At 27.0% G+C, this 24245-nt stretch overlaps 1 protein-coding gene across 1 annotated transcript in view; it reads right to left on the reverse strand.

The window, feature by feature from the left end:
• LOC129987942 (zinc finger protein aebp2-like) overlaps positions 1 to 24245 on the reverse strand; it is a 42365-nt gene that overhangs the window by 15596 nt on the left and 2524 nt on the right. Inside the window, exons 2-3 of the mRNA XM_056095955.1 lie at positions 7194 to 7944; positions 1050 to 1311 (exon numbers count right to left, since the gene is read on the reverse strand). Coding sequence (XP_055951930.1) covers positions 1050 to 1311; positions 7194 to 7944 — 1013 coding nt within the window. The remainder of the gene's footprint in view (positions 1 to 1049; positions 1312 to 7193; positions 7945 to 24245) is intronic.

The following is a 24245-nucleotide window of genomic DNA, read 5'->3' on the forward strand; positions in this document are numbered from 1 at the left end:
GATTATAATACTTATCATGCCAATTATTAGAAAAAATTTTTGTAATTATTTTGTATGAAAATTTGGAAATGAATATTATTCCATGCATTTTAAACATCACATTTGTGCATACTTCCTGATGCAATCAGAACCACATTCCAGAAAGGAAAAAAAAAAAAAAAAAAAAAAAAAAAAAAAAATTTTTTTTTGAAGTGAAAAGAAAGATGATTTGCATTTTCATATGCAGTCAAAACTCAATAATCCATGAACTCTTGAAAAAACCTAACTTTAAAATCTGGCCTGTTACCACTATCTCCACAAACATAAGTTAATTTGCATATGGAAATAAACAATACTGGAATCTCGAAAAAGGTTATAGGCTATACCATCATATTTTATCAAATCAAAAGTTATACAGAAAGAAGATAGTAAGGAAAAGATTAAAGATCTTAGATTGAATGTATATATATATATATATATATATATATATATATATATATATATATATATATATATATATATATATATATATATATATATAATCAACAAATATTATTATATAAGTTTAAGACAAGCAATTCTTATATATCTATATTTAAATTTATTTCACGTATCTTGGAAATGGCTTGATTGATTTGGATCAAATTTTATATTTAGATGAGGTTCTGCTTTTTAAGTTTATCTATATAGTTGTCTTAAGGCTTCAGACTCCCATGTATTTTTCTTATGTTCGATCCTGCATCTGCAATTCAATTAGATTTTGCTTATAACTTTAAATGAGCTATTGGATATGATTTTATTTATGATTTTACAAAAAACTGCCAAGTGAAGCTTGGTCTCCCAAGTACTTATAATTATTACAGAATGAAAAATGTTTGCAAATACCATAATTCCCCAAAAATATTTCGTTTAGTCAAAATGTTATTAAAGGACTTCAAACTAAAACACAGTTTAATACATTCAAGCTTAAACAATCTATGAAAAAACTTTCAGATTCTTGAGATTTGACTGTATATTATTCAACAAGGAAAATATATAATAAATCTGTGAAATGAAAAAGATAAGCCTACCAATAGCACTTCTCTTTTTGTACTTGTGGTGCTTTTTTCTTCTGAAGCTCTTAGAAGTTGTCTCATCCCGGCATCTGCCTGTTTTCCCACTGTGATTGTTTGGATGGCTGTCGAAATGCGAGTTGACATGGCGCTGCAATGCTGACTGGGTAGGAAAACGTTGATTGCAGTTATCCACAATACATTTGAAAGGTTTACTACCACCGTGGGTTAAGATATGACGTTCTAGCCAGCTCAAGGAACATGAAGAACGGTTATAAACCTAAAAAAATTCAACATTTTGGTACATTAAGTTATTTTATAATTTTCTTCTGTTTGGTTTATTTGCCTGTCTAATTAAACAATACCTTCTATTTTGGGTATATGCTGTTATGTTGATTGAACTAAAAACCTTAGACATTTATAATGATATGCAACTTTTGTATCAAATTAAAGCACCTTAAAATGATTTAATGGATGAAAATTGAGAAGCAATAATGCAATCCATATTATGAAATTTTAGGCTATGATCCTATTTCACCCATCTATTGTTGATTTGATCATTAAGTTCATTAGACCATTTTAATTTCAAAGAAATTGAATAACTTATTACAGACTATTCAATTTAGTTCAATCTTTTTTTAACATTGGATTCCATAATCTATACTTCAATAATTCTCTAAAATTCGATGTAAAATAAGATTTAATCAATAAAAACTTGGGCAATATCCAAAAAATATATTTACCAGATTTTTAGAAATATCTCTGTATTTTCCATTGAAATGAATTGAGATAACATGACTTGATAACAGTAATATTAATGTCAGGCACACAGTTTTGATTAATCTTACTTATATAAAGTTATAATATAAAGTTAGTATCATTTTTCAGGGAAAATCATCTACCAAAAAATACTTGATAATAATTGTAATTTTTAATCTTTATCAACTTCCGAGATTAAATTCAAAAGGGATAAAAATTTTAATATCATTTAAAAGGCATTAAAATTTTTTTTTATGTTATCTATTTCTAGTATAATTATTATAAATGGTTGAAAGAACTTTATTTTCAAATCTATTTATTCCATTAAACATATTTTTAGGGGAAAAATATGAAAAATCCTATTACTTTTTTCTGTAAAATAATAAAAATAATTGATATTATATATGCCTAAAATTTTTAAATAAGTGGAATTTTTATGTTCAATTTATTTCTAAAAAAGGTATAAGGTATAAGTTAAGGTAAAAACGTATAAGTTAATCGCAAATAAAACATAAAATGCTATTAAAATTTTTCAGTACTTTTTTATTTGCCACACAGCTGCAAAATTAACTAAAAATATCATGAAAAATGCAATTTTCTACAATCACAAAGAAGCTGTATTTAATATGCACAACTGCATTTTGGTGACTTCCAAATTTAATTTTTTAAAGATAATTTTTTTAAAAATTTCTTCATTCAATGTCTTTTTAAATTTTTATTTTCTTCCAGATGAAAATTAAAAGGTGACTTTTAAAAAAGAAAGATATTTTTTACCAACATTTATATTTGATGATAAATAGTGGAAAAGGTAATGTTTATTAATGGCAAAGAACCAAGTTTTACTATTAAAGCTTTATTAATTAGTGACTGAAAAACTTAAGAAAAAACATGTAAAAAAATTAAAGAGTAACACACAAACATAATTGGATGAACTATGCATTTTTATGCTAATTTTTTTCCGACTGCATTTTGAATAAAATAAGATTAATCATTCAAAATATGCAAGAATACATCATATACCTAAAAAAACACATAGCTATAAATTATAATAGTTATTTAAATCCCTCGTACATAATATTTTTTGAATTAATTCTCTATTTATTAGTTTAGAGGATAATAAGGATTAAAAAACATTCTAAATAATCAAATATATCAATGCAATATTTGATGAAAATTATTACGCAATTAGATTTTTAAAACCTAATTATGATATCAGCATCAATGCTAATTATAAATCCATATAAAATAATTTCAATTTTAACAAATGTTTGTCTCTTATTTTCTTATTATTTTATAGTCAAAATATAATGAAATTTAACCTGTCAAATAATACAATTTAAAGTAGCATTAGACGAATTATATAACATAAAAATAACTTTTCAGGTACACAATGCTTAGTAAAGTTAAGTTTTTTCTACATAACTTATTTTTAAATAAAAACATAAAAGCCAGATGGGAGGAAAAAAAAGCTATTAAAAAATACAGGGAAAAAGTAGAAGCTTTTAAAATGCAAAAAATTCTCAATAATGATAAAACTAGAGAAATTCATTAACTGTTGTAAATGGAATTAATATAAAAAAAATAACTAAATTCACATATAGCCTTTTGAGAATATAGTGGTAGAAATCCAAAATTCGATTTTGAAGTTAATATTTAAATAAACTTGTCTTTATTTGTAAAAGTGGAGGGAGAGCCAATTTCTTATTTTAAGAATATCATACATCTTATTGAAAAGACCTCTGAAATACTATTTTCTCGGCATGAATTCTGGATTAGCCTATGATTCTCAATAGGCTATATCAGAATGTACTTTCACATAACTGAACACTTATACATGACTCGCAGATAATAACCAATATTGGGAAATGCTGGCAAAATAACTTTATCAAAATACCATGTAAAAGATATGCTGGTATAGTCCTTTTTCTATATGCTATAATACTTTTACCTATTTGTAAAGAGAAAAATATTTATTATTCAATATATACCACTGTTTCATATAACTATTTCCATTTGCTTCTTTGCTTGATAAATGATTTATAATCAAGAATTATCTTCACATATACTAAGTACTGGGAAAGTATAGCTATTGTCAAAAAATTTTAAATCCAAGTTTTGATCTGGGATAGTATAAATCTGGGAAAGTATAACTATTGTCAAATTTTTTTTAAATCCAAGTTTTGATGAAACTCTGCATTTCAGGCCTTCCTGACTTTGAAAAACAAATTTTTCAAAAACATTTGTCTGTCTGTGACAAAAGTAACTCATATTATAGTTGAAGGTATTGCTACTCTAGCAGATACACCATTACAGTATAATTGTTAATAAATGTTTTATGATAAATCAGAAAAGAGGATCAAGAAACTGTATTACACATGAGAATAAAATTTGATGCCTTTATAAATATCTACAAATTGAATAAATTTTACATTATTTATAGGATATTGGGTATCTAATTGTTAACTCGATGAGTTATCATAATGTGAGTTTTATCAGGTTAAATACAGAATAATTTAATTTCCCAATAATGATTCTGAGGGAAATATTTTTTTAAAACATGAATTTCTAATTTGCATCAACAATCAGAAAAGTAAAATGACACTGTAATGAACATCTGATGAATAAACCACAAACTTTATGGCTTACATCACTGGAATCGGTACTTGAACAACTTGTGACAAATTTAAATTCACCCTATTATTTTTTTTTAGGTTATTATCAAAACAGGCATAGAAGATATTTTTCTTCAAAAGGAACTTTAAATTGTATTATGATGAAATACAAATAATCCAGTACTCATATTTTTTGAAAAAGTCTTATTATTAGGAAAATAATTTAAATATTTTAAAACAGAAAAAGCTGTATTTAAAGAAGAAATCCTAATTTTTTTTTTATATATAAATGTAAGTGATAATATTAAATGAGTACAGTCATGGGAGAATTGGTATACAGTATTGGTATATTATCAGATATTAATGATGAATATACTTGAGGAAATAATTTATTCCTCAAAAGATGTAGAAATATAAAAACATCCACGCACTGAATATCTAAAAAATTTGGGTTAAACTTAACTGAATTTCAGAATTTAAGAGCTAAAAGCAAAGTTTTATACTTGATATATTTTCAGAAAACATTCTTTAAAACTTCACAAAGCAAAACTAAGAGGTATGAACACTCAAATATTTACATACCCCAAAACATAGAACCAACATATTTCCACAATATTTATCTAAAAGTGAACTTAATAAGTAACACATTTATTATATATATATATATATATATATAAATTAATCTATTCCTTTTAAGTAGTATAACACGGTATTGTGTTTTGATTATAATTTAAAAACTTTAGTATACTAAAGGATATTGACATAAAGCTTTTACAAAAAATAATAAAATACACAAAGAATTTCTACTCAATGCAATGACATGCATACCATTTTCTCAGAATTCAATGATATTAAGGTAAAAATGGTTCATTAATTTAGGAAATACTGATGTTTACTTTACACCTCCATGAATAATTCTTTTTTTAAATTTCTTCTTTGATATTAACAACTAAAGCAATATGACAAACAAAAACTTAAAATATGGAAATAAAAGTGAATCGTATCTGCTTTTTGAAAACAATAAAACTAAGAGAATTTTAATAAATATTTAGTTGACAAAAACTATTCCTTTTCCTATTTGTTTACATCTTTCTTCTTTAAAATGTGAAAAACATCCATGGTTCATTGTAATGTTTCACTCACTGTAGGAATAAATAATCAAGATTAGATTTCAAAGTTCAGAACTTGTACCATACGTATGATTGAAAATGTCATTTATATCCATTAGTTGCATTGTGTACATTACTTTTTTACTGTTAATAACATTTATAACCCAGCTAGACTTGAGATCAATGCATAGCCAGCAAAGTAATTATGTTAGAGCAATTTCTTGTCAAATGTAATCATGACTATTTTTTATCATGTTATTGCCTGTAAGTTGTCTGTTATAATTTCTGATAGTCATCCAAGGTTATGCTTGACAACTAGCATGCTATTGATGTGCTAGGTGAGAAATTGTAAATTAATTTTAAGTCTTAACCCTGCAATCCATTTTGAAAGATTTGTACTTTGTAAATAAAATTTTAAGTATTGTTTTTTTTTTCTTCCATAGTTATTTAGCTAAAAAAATAGCTTAGCTCAGCATATTTAGCTCAATAACTTCACTTTGAAGTTATTTTGATAGATAGTCCTAATTTAAAATATCTAATATTTATTATTAATATTAATATTTCAAATTTTAAATTACTTTAACTAATTCATTACTTGCTGGATTATAGATGGCAGCTCAATAATACTGTATATATAAATCGCTCTAAAGTCTTTTAAAACAGTCTTATATAATTTATTCTGATACACAGAAATCAAATCAGACTGTACGTCTAGAAAATGTACAATTATTTAACTGTAAACAACCCTTTTTTAGCATTTTCTGGAAATCGGAATATGATAAATAGGAGCTCCATTTGATATCCTCATAAGTCGGGACAAAAACAAGACACCTTTTCTGTCTTTTCATCGTCACTTTTTTTTATTCAGCTGCAATATAAGTTTTGCTATTTGTGAGTACAGCCATTATATTTTATTCTATTAAGAGCCCTGTTATGTTTTTTTCACTTTTAGCTTCCTTTTTGTATAAGTTTTTATGAACTCATTTTCTAGTTGAAATCTCTTATAATGGGGGAAAAAAAAGAATATAAATTAAATAAAAGTATATTATTTAGAAATAAATAAGAAAGGTATTAGAATAAATAAAAAAGTCTTTAGAATAAAGTTGAGTAATTATAAATAAAAGAAATTTCAATTTAAAATTTATTAAATTTTAATAATGCCTCAAAAGATGTTGACATTGTTTTTGCCAACATATGCATTGAATTCAGACAGAAGAGATGCTATTTTTCAAAACGCCAAGAGCCATTTACAAGATTCCTCTTGACATTGTGATGCATAGATGAATTATTCTATTCTTATTGTTGACACAGAAAGAAGGATAAGTGCAAATATTTCTTCATATAATAAAAAAACAGAATATATATGTTACAATCAATGTGATTAATCAGTTTTTATTAATAATTGCAATTAATAGGTATTAATAAGAGGTAATTAATAATAAGCAGTGAATAGGATAAAATGATTGTCCTCTTTTATTGGTTATTAATATTAACTGATTAATCCTATTGACTGTATTAATTGAAAATACTAAATATTGATTATCAAAAGTTTTTTTTAAACAAAATTTTAAACAGGTTTGGCAACAAAAATGATTTAGCATTTAAGAGATAATGTTTTGTGAAAAGTATAGATTTGATATGAAAAACAAGGAGAAAAAATTTATATATTGGGATAAGCCTACCTTGCATCCAACCCAAAGGCAAACAAAATTCTCCTTCTCTTTTTGTACTTGAACATGTTGGGTTCTAATATGTTCGACTAGTTCAGTGTTACCTTCTAAATAGGTATTACAGTGCACCCAACTACACTGTTGCATATCTGTAGAGGAACAATTCGATTGGTTTGTACTAGTGTTTGAAGATGAAAAGTCAAGTTTACTATCAGTTTGATGCATAGAATTTGAATGACCAGCACTTTTATATAGATCTGAAGTTTTGTCCACACTTTGCATTTCTGAACTTTCTGCTGCTTTAGCAGATGAAGGAATTTGACAGTTAGATGATTTGAAATTTTGGAATGGTTCATAATTAGAGTTTGGCACAGAACAGCTACTTTCAGGGAGGTAGAAATGTTTGATATTATCAGAATTTGAATTATTAAGTTGTACATTTTCACAGTTTGTTGAACTACATTCAGTCTGTTCAGATAAAAAAGTATTTCCATTCTCTTCAAACACACTAGAACCATTTGACTTGGTCGAGTCGTCTGTTCTAAAATTCTGTTCAGTTTGACTCAATTGCTCTTCACTTTCAGAGCAATAATGATTAGCTGGTGAAGTGGGCGGCATAGAGTGAGGAGAGCCAGCTCTTGAACAAGGATCCGAATCTTCCGGAGAACATGGTGATGATCCACTGTTACTATCACTACCATTACTGCTGTACTGACAAGAATCTACACTTCCTGGGCCACTGCTGAAGTTGCTCACAGCGATGCTAAGATATGCAAAAAATGCAAAATATTAGTAAACTGAAAAGGTGAAACACAAATAAATTAGAACTAGTTGTGGACATTTTTACATCAATATATGAATAACAAAAATAACTCAAAATATTATTTGTAAAAATTTACTTTCCAATTATTTCTTAGAAGATAAAATTAAAAAAAAAATTAGATAATTGATTCCTTACATTAAATATATTTTCATATGACAAAGGAGTGTGTTCAGATTTAAGAGTATAAATTTGTATTAGAAGTATTAAAAAGCAATATGTTGTTTATATACAACAAATAAATATTTTGGATTATGTAATTTTTTTATTTTTATTTTTCAGTAGGCAACAAAATAAAAGTTACTAAAAGAAGTTCTCAAAAGTAAATAATAATGACAAGAAATGTTTTTATCCTAAAATTATATCTATATTATTATGAATAAAAAATTTAAAAAAAGTCTGACCCTGGCAAAAACTTGAAAATTGGCAGCGATTCTGGCAGTTAGAAAAAGTTAATTTTTCTTTTATAAGTACTAATTACTAACAAAAACAATTTTTTTCTGATTTTTTTAAATGTCGAAAAACAAATTGTTTTCAATTTATCAAAAAATTTAATACAGCATTCATTATATGAAGCATGTATATTGAGACTGTCATCCGGTTTTTAAAAAACTTGCTAAATTAAAGAATTACTGAAAACTTTCCGATTTGCATAAAAAAATGTAATTATTTAAAAGCGCACTATCGCATTTTTCGGAGATTTAACAGAAATGAAAAAGAATTAAAGGGAGGGAGGGGGGGGGGGATTAACTGTTCAGTAAGTAACTTAAAGATTCTTACATTTGTGAAAAATGCAATATCTATTGATATTAAAAAAAATTAATAATTGATCAATTTTTAAATACATCCGCATAAATGTTTGGCTAGTAAACGAACGGATATTTTTTTTTAAAAAGAAAAAAAGTAAAGTAAAACATATTTCACTAAAGAAACAATGAGTTGCTATAAGCAAATGGGGAAAAAAAAGTAAATGCATACAGATATACACGCAATGTAGTACGTAATAATATTCAAACAGCAAACGATATCGATTATTTTTTATTTCGTAAATTGTAAACAAAGTCTTACCAACGCTTCTGGCGCCTGCATCTGACTGTGGACCGCATAAGGGGCATTGACTAAACAGATAAACAACGTGCAGCAGGGGAGAATGCTTCAAGGGGGTCTTCTTTGAAATCATTTTTTCTTTTATTTTAATTCTCTTGCCACGCGTAGACGATTAATTAGCATTCCCCGTCTAGTTTTACCTTATGTTTCATATGGTCTTTGGGAGGTCACGAATTGTTTTTGTTGTTTCTTTTTAAATTTTAAATCTTTGAAATCAAAATCTCACCATAATTATTTATATGTTTGATCATTCTTGTTGCCCACATGTTTTCAGTTATTTTAATGCTTAAAAAATGTAAGAAATATTTATTTCCGATAATTTTTAATGGAATGAAATAAATATATTAATACTCAGAAGATTACAAATAATTTTTATAAATCAGAATGCTAAGTAATATAATATACAAATGTTAAGTGAAAATAGAACCTGGCCTCTAAAATTAATCGAATTTCGAAAAAAAACAACAACCAAAGACAGATTTTTTTTTTTTTTTTGTAACTAACACAGATAATTTCTGCAACAATAAGAACATAATAACATACAACTTTTTATTTAAATAAATAAATAAACTCATGCAAAATTGTTGATCCTGGAATGAAAAGTATTCATACAAGAGCAGTTTTTAGAAAAATTACGCTATTCGCTTTTATAATTGCATTTAGTATCTTTTCCTTTTGTGCTTTCAAGATTTAGATATTATTGTTCTTGTATTTTGTACAGTTATATCATAATCTAGCTTTCATAAACTGAAACTTTCAAAATGTATTATTGTATTTTCACATTTTATGTGTTTTTATCTCTGATATACTTTTATATTTTAGCAAGACTACTTATATTATCTATTCTAGATTTAACCAGGCCGCGGTGGCCTGGTGGTAAGGTCTCGGCTTCGGAACCGGAGGATTTTCAGTTCGAGACCCGATTCCACCGAAGAACCGTCGTGTAAGAGGGTCTGTTGCACGTTAAATCCGTCCTGATCAAACGTCCTCCCGCTGGTGCGGTATGGTGTAAAGAGGGGGGTGCCAGCTCAGGTGTCGTCCTCGTCATCTGACCGCGGTTCAAAATGACGAGGTCCGTCCCAAAATAGCCCTAGTGTTGCTTCAAACAGGACGTTAATATAACTAAACTAAACTAAATCTAGATTTAACCATTAGTTTGGCACAGTATAACCTAAAGTGGTTCTTGCACTAATAAACACTACAAAACCAAATAGGAAACAAACTATTGGCATTTATTTCAAATTCCTTCTAATAGCAATAAATAATAATAAAACATTGTTTTCCAAACATGAATACATGAGAAGAAATATCCGAATAAATATAAAAATACTCTTCAAATACTTGGGAAACAAAATTAGAGATCTATTGGCACCTAATAAGTATTCGCAACTTGAAACAAACGATAGTGTGGACATGAAATCTGCAATTAAAGCTAAGGAATGGAATGAGAAATTAAGCACTGAAAATAACTTATGCAAAATTTCATAAATGTTCGAGTGACAAAAAATACTCAAAAAGAAATTAATGATATAGCATATCAAACTTATTTTAAATGGAATATAAAAAAGAAGTCGTAAGAAGAAAAAAATTATAAAGCTTCGTAAAGATGATCGTACAATTAGATTTAAGTTTTGTCGTTAGATCACATTCAGTAGGATTATAATTAGTTCAAAAGTTACCCTGAAAACAGTGCAAAATGGTACCAACTTTGACGATTATCTTTACTTACATCTGTTGATTAATAATTTCTCGCAAGTTTATTGAAGAAATATTTGAAATTTCAGCAAAATTGGAAAACAAACCCAGTGAAAGTAATATCAGTACATAGAGTTTGTAACTATGCAACAGGGTTTCTACGGTTGTGTCACAAGATATGCTTTATTTGCGCGTGAAAATAATCAAGAAATCTGGAGAAAATATTTTTTCGGATGAAAGCAATTCAACATTTCTGGTTTATACGACTGATACGGAAAAAACTGGATATATCTAAAGAATTTACTATCAACAGTGAAATATGGAGGTGGAGACGTGCTTGTTTAGGTTCAATGAGTGTTTCCGATGTCAATAATTTAGACACAGCTAATGGAATTATATCTCATCAGCTTTATATTGTCATTTCGAAAAAGTCTGTAATATAATGCGGCAAAACAATAGCCATGACATCATGAACAATAATGACCCCAAGCATTGAGTTCTAATATCATATTTGGTTGCATTGAATTTTGGATATCATATAAAACACAGAAGTTAATGAGATTTCTTCCAAGCTACTAAGGAATACAAGATACTGCCATAATTACCAAAAACCGTTAGAAAATAGCTTTCAGTTATGATTCGAAATAAATTCGAATCACGGATGACATTTTAAAAACTGTGTTAAAAGAAAATTCAATGAATCAAAAATTTTTTTGAATTTCCGATGTTTCGAATTAAAACTTATCAAAATTAACCAATTCCGCTAGATTTTGAATTTTATGATGTTTTCCCCCCCTTAGCATAATAGTTTCCGAATATATAATTGAAAGTAATTTAAAATTAAGAAATTATAAAAATAGAGAAATTTTAAAATAGTTTTCTCATAGGAATCAAGATGTCTGGTTGAATATCCAATAGCGTAGCGTGATTAAGTGACACACGCCTTTTCCACTTCCAGTAGTATAAACGGTGTTTAAAACAAAGCATTTTTCACTCATATCACCCCTCGTCATATATGACACGGACTAAAGTTTTGCCACCACAGCAACAGCATGCTCCAAGACTGGCGCTCCTGGCATCTCCCCCCCCCCCGGCTCCCTTAATTCCGATCGCTATTTTCATAATATATATTTGCTAAACAAATCCTTAACACAAAGATCATTAAAAGATATTCCTATGTACAAAGATTTATTTTTTGCGTATATTATATTTATTTGCTCCCCGTTTATACTTCTACTTTTTGTTAACAGTTTTACTTTGTTAAATTCCACCTACTAAAATGATGTAAATAAACAGCTTCGTTTCTTGGTAATAATCCTCAGAATCAAACGGACAATATAAAGATCATAAAAGATCAATCCATTTTTCATAACATCTGCTTTTTACGTAACTTAAAACTATCAGCGGTAATTCTATATTGTGAATTATATTTGTATTTTATTTCAAAGGCATATTTTTACGTGACCAATAGTTAAGAAAAAACATTAATATATACTTAATGTTGTATTTAAATTTTATATTGTTTTTACGTAACAAACACAAAATGCATCAAAATAAAATATATGAAAAAGTGTTTACCAATATTAGAGAAAGTAACTTTTCTAACTTTCAGCAAAAATAGCAAACAATGTAACATTTTTTTAAAAAGATTTTTTTACTATTTAGGTAAGAAAGGCCACTCTGTTTCTTATATTTAGAACTAAAACTTTTTAGCAATATTTCTCAAATAAAAGTTCTTAAAGGAAGTTAAATGTATTGTCATATCTTTGTACCAAATGTTTTTAATTATTTATCGCAAACATGGAGCGGATATTTGAAGAGAAACAACAGCTCAAGTGTCATCCTTGTCAGCTGATCACGATTCAAACTAATGAAGTTCATCCCAAAATACCCCTAGTGTTACTTGAAACTAAGACGTTAATATAACTACATTCTTTACGCACTCTTTAGAACCGAAGAACCGAATTGAAAATTGAATTAACTGAATAAATCTATGTGTGCATTTCACAATCGTTTACATTAAGCCATTATTGTCTCGCCAGAAAGATCATGAATTCGTAGAAAGAGTAGAAAAGGCATGCACATATTCTATCACTTTAATAAGAAAATACTAGCTTAATCCCTTCCATTGAACGATAATAGCGATTAAATGATGAAAAATCATGTGCGAAACAACCATTTAATTTTAAGAAAAATACAAGAATGTTTCAAAATTAATAGTTATTTCATCTTATATTCTTACACATTTTAAATAAAAGCATATTAATGATTTGGGTATAAAACTGTATTGAGCGGTGAAATATCAAAAATGGCAAGACTTAAAAAATAAATAAAAACCAAAGTAATATTTAAATAAGTTATATCTCATAGTCTTTAAGTGTGTGGTACTTTTCAAAACATTCTAATAAGTGCAAAACATTCTAACATTCTTGAAATATAAACAATGTAAATAATCCTGCATCGTTTATATTTCAAAGGAGTCTCGCTTCTAATTTAATTCTTGTAGAACACGAAACCTTCTAACAGGTTTTTCTTTTCTTTCTTTCCTCCCCCCCCCCTTCTGAATTACAGGATTGCTGAATCTTCATAATTGCTTTAATGACTAGAACTTCAAAGACTGCACCATAATTATCCATTATAATGTTAATATCATAGCGCGCTTTTCCTGTAGTGAAAACTAGCCGCCCTTAGAAACCAGCTGGCTCCCCGTGATTAATGGTTGCCGAAATATTTATTAAATATTTTATATAACTTGATCTTAATAGTCTCTCCAGAAAAATACTTTTTAATTTTGATAGTCACATAACATAATATGCTGAAAATTTTTTACTCTTCATTATAATAAACATTTGCCTAATTTTGTCACTTCTCTTAAAATTTGTAATTTGAAAGGAAAGTGATTAAGCTTTAACTAATAATAATAAAAAAAGAGGTTTTTGCTAAAACCAGTATTATATATATATATAAAAACCGATCTTATAGTGTACTGCAGAATATTTTTTTAAAAATAATTTTTATATATTTAAAAATAATTTATTATATCCCAGAAAATCATTCAATAAGTATTTATCCGCTTCTACATAAAATTCAATTTACTACATCAAGAAAGAATTTAAAGGTATAGCTCATAATACGTGGGCATATATACAAATTTAAAATTCTATAAATCAAAACATTTATTGACCTGAATTTCATAATTATTTCATTTAGACCATTTTTCTTATTAGATGTGTTTGTCTATTACTAACAGTTTAGAAATTAGCTGTTGGGTCCTGATCAGAGTGTATATTTTGTTTATATTAAACCATGTTTGCCGCAAATAACACTATTATTGAATTAAGAATAGACATTTTAAAAGTTACAGAAATCTTTTTCTACCACTTATTCTTTCTATAAAATTTCACGTTTATTTCATACAAACATGTGTTGAAAACTACACTTTTCTAAGTTAATTTTGCAGGGAAATTTAATCTTCGAATCTGAACTTTTGTCAACATGATGGCAACAGATAAAAGTTTTTTCCATACAAGCGCGTGCAGTTACATATTATTTTGTGTGAAATGCATTGCTGGAAAATATAATTAAAGTAATTTTTTTTTAATTATACAGCACAATAATAAGTTTCATTGAGAAGATAAATTTTTGAATTTTTAATTTTCTTAAAAGATGTGAAAATCCAGTTTATGCTGTAATATTTTCGAATGTTATATCGGCAAAACAAAATTTTTTGGTTAATTTTTAATAAATTAAAATTTCAAAACAATCCTCCAGAGATGCATATTCCCACTCTCCAAAGTACATACAATCACTCAAAAAAGTATTGGGACAATTGGTGTGAATAACTGCAAAGTTATTTATAAAACTATTTATCACATTAAAATAAAAAATAAAAGTGAAGCAAGAAATATTTTAACATTTGGTGTACAATTTGTAAGCAAAACTTAATTCGTATTTTAGAATTATAATTTGATGTAACTTTTTAAATATAATTCAAAAGCAAATATGAGTAAAAAAAAGTATTGGGACACTTTTGAAATGAGAAACTCAACAAATATATGGCACATCACTGAAATTGAATTTACTACAACTTTTTTTTTAATATAATTTTAAACTTAAAAATTTCAATAAATAAGATTGCTTATAGAATAAAAGTGGAGAAAAAAAAAAAAAAAGATATCGGTTGATGTGCGAAATCTTTTAATAAGTCATTGGAAAAAGGGAAAATCAGTTCGTTGTATAGCACACATCTTGAAACTGTGTAAGTCTACTGTTTTTAACATTACTCAAGTTTCAAGAAAACAAATAGTGTTGAAAACAAGCAAAGATCTGGGCTTCCAAAGACATTTAATGAGCGTGAAGAGATGTGGATTGTGAAATAAGTTCACTTTAATCCAAAAACTAGTGCAGTAAAATTGACTTTGCAATGTAAAATTAAACTCGGAAAATTTGTAAATCCTGAAACTGTTAGAAATGTTTTAAGAAAACATAAATATCACGGCAGAGAAACTCAAAGAAAGCCCTACATCAGCAAGTCTATGGGCTTTGGCCTAGTTGTTATGGGTCCTCTACGACTGTCCTGTTATTAAGACTCCTGCACAAAATCCAGACCTTGATCCCATTGAGCATGTGTGAATTATTTGCAGCAAAAACTGTATGAACATCAGATTTCTAACAAGCAGGATTTAAGAAAATATTTGGTTGAAGAATGGACCAAAATCGATGGATCATTTTCATAAAATTGGTACAATCCACGCCAAATAGTTTACGAGAGATCATAAAAAGCAAAGGCAGCCAAACACGATATTAAATTTTAAGTTTATTTTCAATTGAGTTTGTTCTCAGTTTTCCTTCAGTTGGAAAAAAACATTGAAAATCACTGCTGAATCTGCAATACAGCTAACGATGTACTTATAGTTGCAGTTCCAGGAATTATACTTTGATAGACACGGAGGGAAAAAATAATCAAAAGACCGAGCAATATCAATTATTTTTATCTGATTTTTTAAACAATTTTTCAAGAAAAAAATGTTTAATTTTCTATGATGCATACTTTTTACAAATCAGATATAAGACAGAATTTCTGGACTGGAATTTTAAAGTAAGATCTTAAATTACATCAGATGTTTAGTATAATATAATTTAAGTTTCTGCGCCATTAAACAGAATCAAATCGAAATTCTGAATTTAAAACGAAAGCTTTTAATTTTATGTAATTTTAAAAGACATCAAAAACATAGAAAGATGTATTTCATCATTCAGTGAAGCCCTATGTAGTATCAATTTGAGATAATCTTCTAAAGTGACAAATAATTTATAATAGAAGAATTTTAAAATGAAAAAAAAAAAAAAAAGTATTGGTTTGACGATTTCTTTTTCTAACAGCTTACCTTTCCTTTTTAATCACAGAGACATCATTATGACGAATCTTAATTTCAAAATTGGTGTCAGCATTGCCATTAGGACGAGTATCTTCGTCGCTTCCGCTCAAGAATGAATCATCGTCTGAAGGAAGCTGCTCGAATAATGCGAGAGCTTCAGCTAAAGAAAGGTACTTCCTTGGCATTTTCAAACGAATGGATAGTTTTCCTCCCATCAAAACAAAAGTAGAATACACACAACTCGTAATACTCTTTGGTAACTCAATCAACTTGTGATACCGTCACACTGGAATCAATCTAGTCCAATTTATCAGTCTAGAATTTTCCTTTGAAAAGCCTTTAGCACACCGATAGCTTCGTTAACAGGTCTAGGGACAATCTAGGGGATACATTCATGGGAAAGATGTTTAGACCTGTCAGCGTCTAGCCATTCTCTGAACTGAACAATGCTAACAATACCAGCCAGCCGGGGAAGGGAGAGAGGGGGGGGAGGAGTTTCACTCAAGTATTGGCCAGAAGCAAGAATACCAACCCCAAAATAAGGATGGAAACTGCATACAATTACGATGTCTAACTTGCCATAGAAAGCACTTAATACCATAATGCACTATATGGAAGGTCGACAATCCTGGCACAATGGAAGAAAAAAATAAGAACCTGAAGAATTTGACAAATTTTTCGGGTTCTTATTTTGTTGCATTCTGTTTGCCATAAACAGAATAAGAGCAGAACAGAATGCAATTCTGTTTGCCATAAAGAGTATAACACTTAAATAAAATATCTTTCACTACTGTAAGATTAAATTCGGAATTTAGACCTTAAATGGTCTTTATAGAAACGACTTCTCATTTAAAACTAAATAATGCAGATGAATAAATAATAATAATAATAAATTGGAAATTCGAACTTCTGGTTTAAAAGTATTGTAGCGTACTGATGCTACTGATATCATTTTACAAGTAAAATGGAATGAATTTCAAAATGTTTTCAATATTGCGTACTGTTCTTTTCTTATATTAAAAAGATCAATTACAGTAATAAAATACAAAGCGCAATTAATTTAAAAACGTTATTTAAGTAACTTAATTTCCTATAACATTCAATAAAAATTCAAAAAACATAATTCGAAAAATTCCTTAATACTAATAATAAAGCTGATATCTCAGCTCTATGGTAACACATCATGCAATTTAGTGATAGAATGCCAGCCTAAAAACATTACTACATTGAAAAAAAAAAAGATTTTTACCCACACAAAATAATACAAAACCATCTGAAGATATCTATAAAGTACCATTTTATTTCATAAGGAAAAGAACGTGTTTTTCTGGGCTTAATAATGAAATTGATTATATTTTCCGTAGAAAGGATGAGGGTAAGCAAGGAAAATAATAAACAAAACGCCCATACAAAACAGATTACGAAGAAATGAATTTCTTTAGAACATAAATATTTAAAACATTTTCACGTCGTTTACAAAATACTAGTGAATAATATATACTTTGTAGTAGTGGGGCAAAAATATACTACACACACAATTTTTCGCAGTTAAATTATGTTTTATTCGCAAAATGATTTATTTTCAGATACCGATGGCCACTCCCAACGGAAGGACACAATGAACAATCGCGATATTGGATTGCAATTATAGTTCATTAAAACCTTAAAAATAGATTTTAATTTAACACATTTAATCTTCTCAAACGAATTCGAAGTGAATTTTATTGCGATGTCGAACATTTTTAAATGTCTCATTCGAACAGAGCTACATTTGTGTTTTCAGTCTTTGCTCTCCAAATAATAATAATAATTAAAGGCATAATTATTAAGGGAATATAAGGATTCATTTTAATGCCCGAAGACTTAAAGAATATAATCATGTAAATTGATTTTCTTCGAAAAGTTTATTCTTACAATTGTGTAGGTATTACCCATTGATGATAGCTCAAATTTACAAAGTGCTATGATTAGAACTACTACAATAATAAAATCAAATACTAATAGCAGATTCCAAAATTTATACTGAATATTACAAATTTTGTTTTTCAATAGGTTTAATCGCAAACTTATTAAAAACACCTGTAGTCTCAAAGCGATTCATTTATAATCCATTCGTGTGGAAATCAAATTAGTGCTGTGAAGAATGGCAGAAGTCAACAAGCGCGTGCATAAGTCAAATTCGTACGTGAATCGAATTTATTTAGACGCCAGCTGGTTTGCTCTGCATTAAAGGTATTAAATATATATATATATATATATCTGTTTGATTTTTTTTAAAGTGTAAATACACAAATCTATTTTACAATATTCATGTAGCTGTAAAATTCGGCTTTTTTGCGAAAAAAAAAAAAAACAGTTTTTCTTAATTTTAATTTAAGAACATATTTATGTAATAAAATTATAGTTTTTTTAAAAGTTGCATTGAAATGCAACATCTTTTTGGAGCAAATTAATCAGACTCCATATGTATTTTTTAAATATAATTATAGGTGAATATCAACAAATGTATTATCCAAAAAGTCAAACATCAACTCTAAAATGACTCATATAATTATAGCCCAAAAAATAAGATAATGAAAAACTAAAGCAGAATAAATAAATGAATGAAAAAAAAAATAGTAACACTTATTTAATGTGTAAACAAAAAGGCAAAAAACATAAACGATGAAAAAAGTTAAAATACTTTTTGTAGAATTTGTCTTTTAATACGCGAAGTACTTTTTAACCTTTTTATAGCGAAAAAGGGTAAAAAAATAAAAATTAAATTAACACAATTGAAATAAAAATGTAATTAAAGATAAAATACTAAAGATAAGATAAAAGATGCGATTAAAGATAAAATACATGTGCGACTTAATTAAGCTATAATAAAACACTTATTTGGCATCCCATTTTCATTCGATACATATAAAAAAAAGAAAAAGAAGAAGAAAGAAATATACCTATGCACAAAATTCCCTACAAAAAAAAGGTTCAAACAAGCTTTAATTCTATATTTTAGAATACAGTGAATTTCGATAATTTGCAAAACTACCAAAAAAGTCAGAAATCTACACAAAAAGCTTTCGAACTTTTTTTTTTTTTTTCTATTTACAGTAAAGGGTTCTACACATGAATGGCTTAATAAACAACAGATTTCAGTTTTTGTAGTGTTTTGGTTTACTTTTGTATAACAAAAAGTAAATTCTTCTTTTTTTCTTTCTTTCATATTAACGCATTTTTTTAAATTTATGATGGAAATATTACATATAAAAAATAGTTTGGGACTAACGATCACAGATAATCGAATTAACTGCATAAACGAGCAAACAGAATGGAAGTTTTATTATGATTAAAAAAGGAGATTAAAATTATAATTTGATTATAACAATTTGTATGAAATACGGTAACAGAAAAAAAAAAGCGAAGTTAGTAAAACTGTTTTACAGTATGAATGAAGGTATTTAATAAATATTCAGAGTATCTTAAAAATAATTTAAAAGTACTTCTCTCTGTCAAAAAAAAAAAAAGTTTCTAATATCAAATTAAAGCACTCTGATGTATCAATTAATCGACCTTTCTCAATTTTCTCTCGTCACATTCAAATTTTACTATGAAAGTACAATAAAATTCAAATGAATCTAATTGTTACAAGTGATATTCTCTTATTCGGGTTCAAGGATAAACTTGCAAATCACCATATTATCACTGTAATTTGAAAAGCGATTGATTATACTTGCGATTAAAAATCTAATACAACAAAAAAGTAATATGATATAATGTATAAAAACTGAAATAATAAGCGAAAAATATTTTGAAACAAACTTCAAAGATTTTTAAAACTTTTTCTATTCAGTGAAATCGGGTGCACAAAAATTAACTAATATTAACAGAAAAGAACGAACCGAATTGTTCAGTATATAAAATAATATTAATAAGAAAATTTTCATCGCAAATTTTCCCTTAGTTATTTTTACAAGAGAAAGCGTTTCCTTCAAAGAATTTAACTTAATGGAATACAATTCGCATTTTAAAGAGTAGTATCATTCAAGAATTAAATAATAATTATTAAATAGAAACAAATTTAAAACTCCATCAGAGCAGTTAAATTTTTTAATAATTTAATTTTAATAAAAATATATTTAAAAAAAATCATCACAATTTTATATTATTATTCATTTAACTACAAAAATGCGAGTATTAAATACACAAACATTTTTAAATAAAAGCATAACTAATGACCAAAGAAAAAGATAAAATATCAGTTAACAATTACCAATCCACATAAAACTTTAAAAAAAAATTAATTAAATACAGTCGCATAACTTGCTATTTCAAAAAATAAATAAATTATTACAAAAATATTTGAATACTAGCAATAAATTTACTGAAAAAGAATTGTGAATTTGAAGAATTCTATTTGAAAAATTCTCAACCGATTTTTCAAAGCAATAAATAAAAAGAATTCGAGTTTCACCTTTAAAAAAAATATTAATATACATACAAAGAAATTTTAAAAAATAACTAAGAAATAAAATCACACCATTAGAATTTTTTTTTATATGAGTTTATTTATTTGTCTACAATAATGCTCGAATTTCAAGCAATAAACATGCTCAACATGAACATTATTTTCTTAGCCGATTTTTAAAAGCCACTCAAAATGGAGAAGAGGAAGGTCATGGAAGGTTAAATTCAGAAATCCTACAGAAGGGGGAAAGCTACAGGAGGTAAAAGCAGAGTTCTTTCCCTCTGAATTGTACCGATTCCTTCAAAGCAGATGTGTAACGAAAGGCTTAGCAAAACAGATGCCGGGCATTTCGACGATTTTTCAATTTTAAGAGGAAATAGCGCAGAAGGACAAGGTGAAGGGCAAAAATAGGTAAAACGGCGAAAGCGACAGTCTGCTACTAAACATAAACATAGGAAAATATTAATATGGGAGTGTCTTTAGTGAATAAACAACTCATTTTTCTACGTTTCGACCGTTAAAAATTGAAAATAACAATACAGTTTTATGACAAACTTGCAAAAAAAAAAAAAAAAAAACAATCATTACAGGATTTCGTCGAACAGAACAGAATGATTCCATTTATAATCAAGATGTAATGACTTAGTTCTGGGACCTTAAATTAGTTACATAGGTGTAATAGTAAATTCTTGACGTTTGAAAACTTTAAAATGTATTTATTCAAAATGTACAGAAGTACTCCTAATTGTAATATTATCAATAAAATATTCTGTTTCTGTTTAATTGTTTTGTTTGAAAAAAAAATCAAACTGAATTTAGATTGGCGATATTCAGATGTGACATAAAGTGAAGAAATAATAAATAAAATTTCAAGAACCTAGATACAATTATATGACATCAAGAAGTATAAATTCTCCCTCCCTCCCTCTCTCTTTTTTTTTTTTTTTCGTTAAGTAAATTTGAAAATGTGCAAGTTATTTCATGGAAAAATGGTTTTAAAAAAATCTATGCTCTTAGTCATATGCATAAACAAAACCACTATTTCAAAAACCAAAAAAAAAAAAAAAAGTTTATTAACCTTAGATAACTTAAACCCATGTTACTGTGTAACTAATCAATAGACTCATAGACTGTGAACTAAAAACAAATATAATTCTCAATTCCTTTATTTATTTCAAACAAACTGACGTAATTATAATTTTTCAATTAAAAAAATATAATTCCTTCTACTGCGAATAAGCGCAACAGCAATATCTCGAATTCGCACAGCTGACGACAGATCGATATTCTGTTAAACAAAAGTTTAGTTATTCTGAAAATAACAATTCAACGCCTATCGAGAAAAAAGTTTTAACATATTAGAATCTCAGTGAAAAAAAAAAGTTAAAAATACAAACAAGCAAAAAACAGCGGATTGGAATTAATTTCATCATTTTTTTTTTCATTCTTTGTTCTACGTCTCAAGCGAAAAAACAAAAGATTAATTAATTATAAACGCAATTTATTTCGATAAGATATCATTAAAGTAGGATTATTTTTCCGCTTATAAAAAGAATATGTCAAGTTTAATATGTATTATAAATAAAGTACGAGTTCAGGTTCATTTAGGTATACAATAATATTCTATAAGGAAACAAACTTCCAATTCTAACAACACATTGATCACGTAAAATAAAATAATTTTCATATGCATAAAAAATTATTTCTAGACATTATGGCTATCACTAATTTTTCTATTTTCAAAATACATAGTGAGGAAGGATGGAGAAAACATTTTGAACACCCATCTCTGCTAAACGTTTCTGGAGACTCTGACTTAAAATTCCAAATGAAATAGCTTCACGATGGTACTATAAAAATACGTTTGCGGAAATTTCTTTCCTCCCTTTAATAAAACTAGTTGAAGCATTCTTAATATGATATATTAAACATGAAAACTGATGCTTGGAATAGAAAAAAAAAAAAAAAAAATTAAAAAAGACAAGATTATTTTAAATTTATTTTCAGAAAAACAAAAATAATTTTGGGGCATTTTTTTTCCTTCATCCAATTAAATTAATTATTCGAAGCAACAATAACAATCCAGATATTAGTACTTATAAACATTATTTTGTTCAATTATCATAGTTAACTACATGAAATTAAGAAAATGTTTTTCAAAACAATTATTATTTTGCATATAACTTTTTAAAGTCAATATTTTTAAAACTGTTTATACGAAAAATAACTATTCAAAATTATCTTGCCTACTTCAAAAATGAATGTTGAATTTTTTTCTGCTTCACTATTACCAATTAATTTTAACTATAGCATAAAAATATTTCTCAAAAAATTGCCACATTTATTGGAATTTGGCAACAAAGAGTAAAGAAATTCATGAAGACATTTTATCATCAGGAATGTATTTCATTCATAAATAGGTCTTTTCAAAATGTTAGACTTTCAGTATCAAAACTTTCAAATAAGGTTTAAAGGATTTTTATCCTTGAATATCAAATGTTTTCCTCCTGTAATAAGGACCTCCTAATAAAGAATGATTTCCTTGAATTAATTTGCTATGAATTTCATAAAAGCTTCCTGAATTAAAGTGACATTGAATGCATTCAAGGATGAAAATAATTTAAATAAAATATTTGCAAGAGGGGAAAAAAGATTCCAATTTACAATACAACATTATTGTTCAAAATGCAATTTAAAATAGATAGTGTTTATGAATTTAAAAACTATTCCATAATAAAAACAAACTGTAAGAATAGTGTTTAGATTTTTTCCCCCCTTTTTGATGCATTCTTTTAAAATTTTGAGTATATTCTAGTTTATTTTTAAAATAATCAGTGAGGAGGATTTTAACACTACCTGGCATAAGTGAACCATGAAAATTCTCATATACATTTATATTATAAATATAAAAGATTAAATCCTAACATAAATTTTAGTATCTTGAAATGGTATTGAATAGAGATTTTTTTTCTTCTTCTTCATATAGATAAAATCAAGCAAAAGAGATCAATTTTCCATTAAAAAAAAAAATTACTCAGTATTAAAACCCTGAATGAAATTTTGTTAGTTTCATAAAGAGGAAGAATGAACATCTTTTTTTTTTTCATATAAACATTAGCAAAAGGTGTTTATGATCCTGTTCAAGATCAGACTATAATGACAGTAATGAATTAGTCACTAAATGACATATTTTCTTATCTGGTGTTCCTCAATAAGGGTATAATTAGTCAATTAGCAGAATCATTTAAAATAAATTAAAGACTTAACATAAGGAACCAAAAAGGGCAATACTTTATTCTTGAATAACAACAGCTTTCAGTGAAGGTCATGTTTTTATTTTCCTTTGTTTCCAAAAATAGATAGCATGATTGGATTACTTAGGTGACAATGAAAGTTACTGGTAATGACTCTAAAATGTGGATTATCAAAATCTATTATTGGAATTTAATCAAAATATCATAATTTACAGATTTCAACAACTAACAACTTAATATCATAAATTAATCAAGATGAGAATTAATATTTTAGTCTTGTGAATAAAATTTTCTTATTCCCACTGGGGTCTCTGATTTAAGAGCAATTGCTATTTTAATTTAAAAATCCTTATCTTTTGA

Source organism: Argiope bruennichi, chromosome 10 (assembly GCF_947563725.1).
Source record: "Argiope bruennichi chromosome 10, qqArgBrue1.1, whole genome shotgun sequence".
Classification (NCBI taxonomy): Eukaryota; Metazoa; Arthropoda; class Arachnida; order Araneae; family Araneidae; genus Argiope; species Argiope bruennichi.